This window comes from Lepidothrix coronata, unplaced genomic scaffold, assembly GCF_001604755.1.
Source record: "Lepidothrix coronata isolate B3197 unplaced genomic scaffold, Lepidothrix_coronata-1.0 Scaffold721, whole genome shotgun sequence".
Taxonomy (NCBI): domain Eukaryota; kingdom Metazoa; phylum Chordata; class Aves; order Passeriformes; family Pipridae; genus Lepidothrix; species Lepidothrix coronata.
In genome coordinates, this window is record NW_016690901.1 from 5,610 (window position 1) to 8,936 (window position 3,327).

Consider the following 3,327-nt stretch of genomic DNA (forward strand, 5'->3'; position numbering starts at 1 on the left):
CCAGAATGACCCCAAACCCGCCCCGTACCAGGTCCATGTGCTTGAGGCTGTCGAGCAGCTTGCAGTGGCGGTTCTTGAGGCGGTGGGCCCAGAATGACCCCAAACCCCCCAGAATGCCCCCAAACCCCCCCAAATCCCCCAGAATGACCCCAAACCCGCCCCGTACCAGGTCCATGTGCTTGAGGCTGTCGAGCAGCTTGCAGTGGCGGTTCTTGAGGCGGTGGGCCTCGTCGATGACGACGCAGCGCCACTCGACCTCGCGCAGCTCGGGGCACTCCGACAGGATCATCTCGAACGTTGTGATCAGCGCGTCGAACTTGTACGCCCCCGGGATCAGCCGGCCCTGGGGGGGGACACGGGGGGGCACCTCAGGGGACAGGGGGACACCTCGGGGGACAGGGAGGGGACAGGGGTGATGGGGGACACGGAGGGAACGCCCCGATGGGATCATCTCGAACGTCGCGTCCAACTCGTGCACCCTTGAGATCAGACAGCCCTGGGGGGACATCAGGGGACAGGGGGACACCTCGGGGGACATCAGGGTCACCAGGGGACATGGAGGGGACAGGGAGGGGACAGCAGGGACAGGGGGACACCCCAATGGGATCGTCTCCAATGTCGCGATCGGCGCGTCCGACTCGTGTGCGCCCTCAGGGTCAGACGGCCCTGGGGGGACATCGGGGGACAGGGAGGGGACAGGGAGGGGACAGCAAGGAGAGGGAAAGGCCCGGAGGGGCAACAGAAGGGTGGGAGAAGGTCTGGAAGCGGTGGAGAAGGTCGGGAGGTGGAGGAGAAAGTCTGGAGATGGAAATGAAGGTTTGGAGGTGGAGAAAAAGGTTGGGAGATGAAGATGAAGGTTGGGAGATGGAGAAGGTTGGGATTTGGAAGAGAAGGTTGGGAGATGAAGAACGAGGTTGGGAGATGAAGAAGAAGGTTGGGAGATGGAGAAGGTTGGGACTTGGAAGAGAAGGTTGGAAGATGAAGGTTGGGAGATGGAGAAGGTTGGGATTTGGAAGAGAAAGTTTGGAGATGGAGATGAAGGTTGGGAGGTGGAGATGAAAGTTGGGAGATGAAGGTTTGGAGACAAAGATGAAGGCTGGGATTTGGAAAAGAAAATTGGGATTTGAAAGAGAAGGTCGGAAAATGAAAATGAAAGTCGGGAGATGAAGAAGAAGGTTGGGAGATGGAGATGAACGTTGGGAGATGGAGAAGAAGGTTGGGAGATGGAGAAGGTTGGGATTTGGAAGGGAAGGTTGGGAGATGGAGACGAAGGTTGGGAAATGAAGAAGGTTGGGAGATGGAGATGAAGGTTGGGAGACAGAGAAGGGTGGGATTTGGAAAAGAAAGTTGGGAGACGAAGAAGAAGGTTGGGAGATGAAGGTTTGGAGACAAAGACGAAGGTTGGGATTTGAAAGAGAAGGTTGGAAAATGAAAATTAAAGTTGGGAGATGAAGAAGAAGGTTGGGAGATGGAGAAGGTTGGGATTTGGAAGAGAAGGTTGGGAAATGAAGACGAAGGTTGGAAGATGGAGACGAAGGTTGGGAGATGGAGACGAAGGTTGGGAGACGAAGAAGAAGGTTGGGAGATGAAGAACGAGGTTGGGAGCTGGAGATGAAGGTTGGGAGATGAAGAACGAGGTTGGGAGATGAAGAACGAGATTGGGAGCTGGAGATGAAGGTTGGGAGCCGGACACGAAGACGATAAAGACGAAGAAGACGACGATGAAGACAAAGACAATAAAGGCAAAGAAGATGACGACGAAGACGAAGGCGATAAAGACGAAGAAGACGACGCCGAAGACGCCGGCGAAGGCCCTCACCTTGGAGTCCTTGCAGTACATCTCGTACTGCTGGATCATCTGGCGCGAGGCCAGGCTGCCGTGGTAGACGATGGTGTTGAGGCCGGTCCAGGTGCCGAACTCGCGCTCCCAGTTGGTGATGGTGGAGAGCGGCGCGATCACCAGGAAGGGGCCGCGCACGCCCGCCCCGTGCACCTCCCGCAGGAACGCGATCGACTGGATCGTCTTCCCCAGCCCCATCTCGTCCGCCAGGATGCAGTTCTGCCTGGGGGGACAGGTGAGGGACAGGTGAGACAGGTAAGGACAGGTGAGACAGGTGAGGGACACGGGGACCTCCCGCAGGAACGCGATCGACTGGATCGTCTTCCCCAGCCCCATCTCGTCCGCCAGGATGCAGTTCTGCCTGGGGGGACAGGTGAGGGACAGGTGAGACAGGTGAGCACAGGTGAGACAGGTGAGGGACAGGTGAGACACGTGAGGGACAGGTGGGACTGGACCGTCTTCCCCAGGCCCATCTCGTCAGCCAGGATGCAGTTCTGCCTGGGGGGACAGGTGAGGGACAGGTGAGACAGGTAAGGACAAGTGAGCACAGGTGAGCACAGGTGAGGGACAGGTGAGGGACAGGTGGGACTGGATCGTCTTCCCCAGGCCCATCTCGTCCGCCAGGATGCAGTTCTGCCTGGGGGGGGACAGGTGAGGGACAAGTGAGACAGGTGAGACAAGTAAGGGACAGATGAGACAGGTAAGCACAGGTAAAGGACAGGTGAGGGACAGGTGGGACTGGATCATCTTCCCCAGCCCCATCTCGTCAGCCAGGATGCAGTTCTGCCTGGGGGGACAGGTGAGGAACGGGTGAGGGATAGGTGAGACAGGTGAGCACAGGTGAGCACAGGTGAGCACAAGTGAGACAGGTGAGCAGAAGTGAGACAGGTAAGGATAGGTAAGGACATGGAACAGGTGAGGGACAGGTGGGACTGGATCGTCTTCCCCAGCCCCATCTCGTCCGCCAGGATGCAGTTCTGCCTGGGGGGGACAGGTGAGGGACAGGTGAGCACAGGTAAGGACAGGTGAGCACAGGTAAGGGACAGGTGAGGGACAGGTGGGACTGGATCGTCTTCCCCAGCCCCATCTCATCAGCCAGGATGCAGTTCTGCCTGGGGGGACAGGTAGGGACAGGTGAGACATGTAAGGACAGGTAAGGATAGGTAAGGACAAGTAAGGGACACATGAGGGACAGGTGGGACTGGATCGTCTTCCCCAGGCCCATCTCGTCCGCCAGGATGCAGTTCTGCCTGGGGAGGGACAGGTGAGCACAGGTGAGACAGGTGAGACAGGTGAGCACAGGTGAGACAGGTAAGGGACAGATAAGGGACAGGTGGGACTGGATCGTCTTCCCCAGCCCCATCTCGTCCGCCAGGATGCAGTTCTGCCTGGGGGGACAGGTGAGGGACAGGTGAGCACAGGTGAGACAGGTGAGACAGGTGAGCACAGGTAAAGGACAAGTGAGCACAGGGGAGACAGGTAAGAGA

At 58.0% G+C, this 3,327-nt stretch overlaps 1 protein-coding gene across 1 annotated transcript in view; it reads right to left on the minus strand.

The window, feature by feature from the left end:
• LOC108510364 (chromodomain-helicase-DNA-binding protein 8-like) overlaps window positions 1-2,079 on the minus strand; it is a gene marked incomplete at its 3' end in the record, with an annotated part of 4,798 nt that extends 2,719 nt beyond the window's left edge. Inside the window, exons 1-2 of the mRNA XM_017840042.1 lie at window positions 1,820-2,079; window positions 167-343 (exon numbers count right to left, since the gene is read on the minus strand). Of these exons, the coding sequence (XP_017695531.1) occupies window positions 167-343; window positions 1,820-2,038 (396 nt within the window). The remainder of the gene's footprint in view (window positions 1-166; window positions 344-1,819) is intronic.
• Between the last annotated feature and the right edge of the window lie 1,248 nt (window positions 2,080-3,327).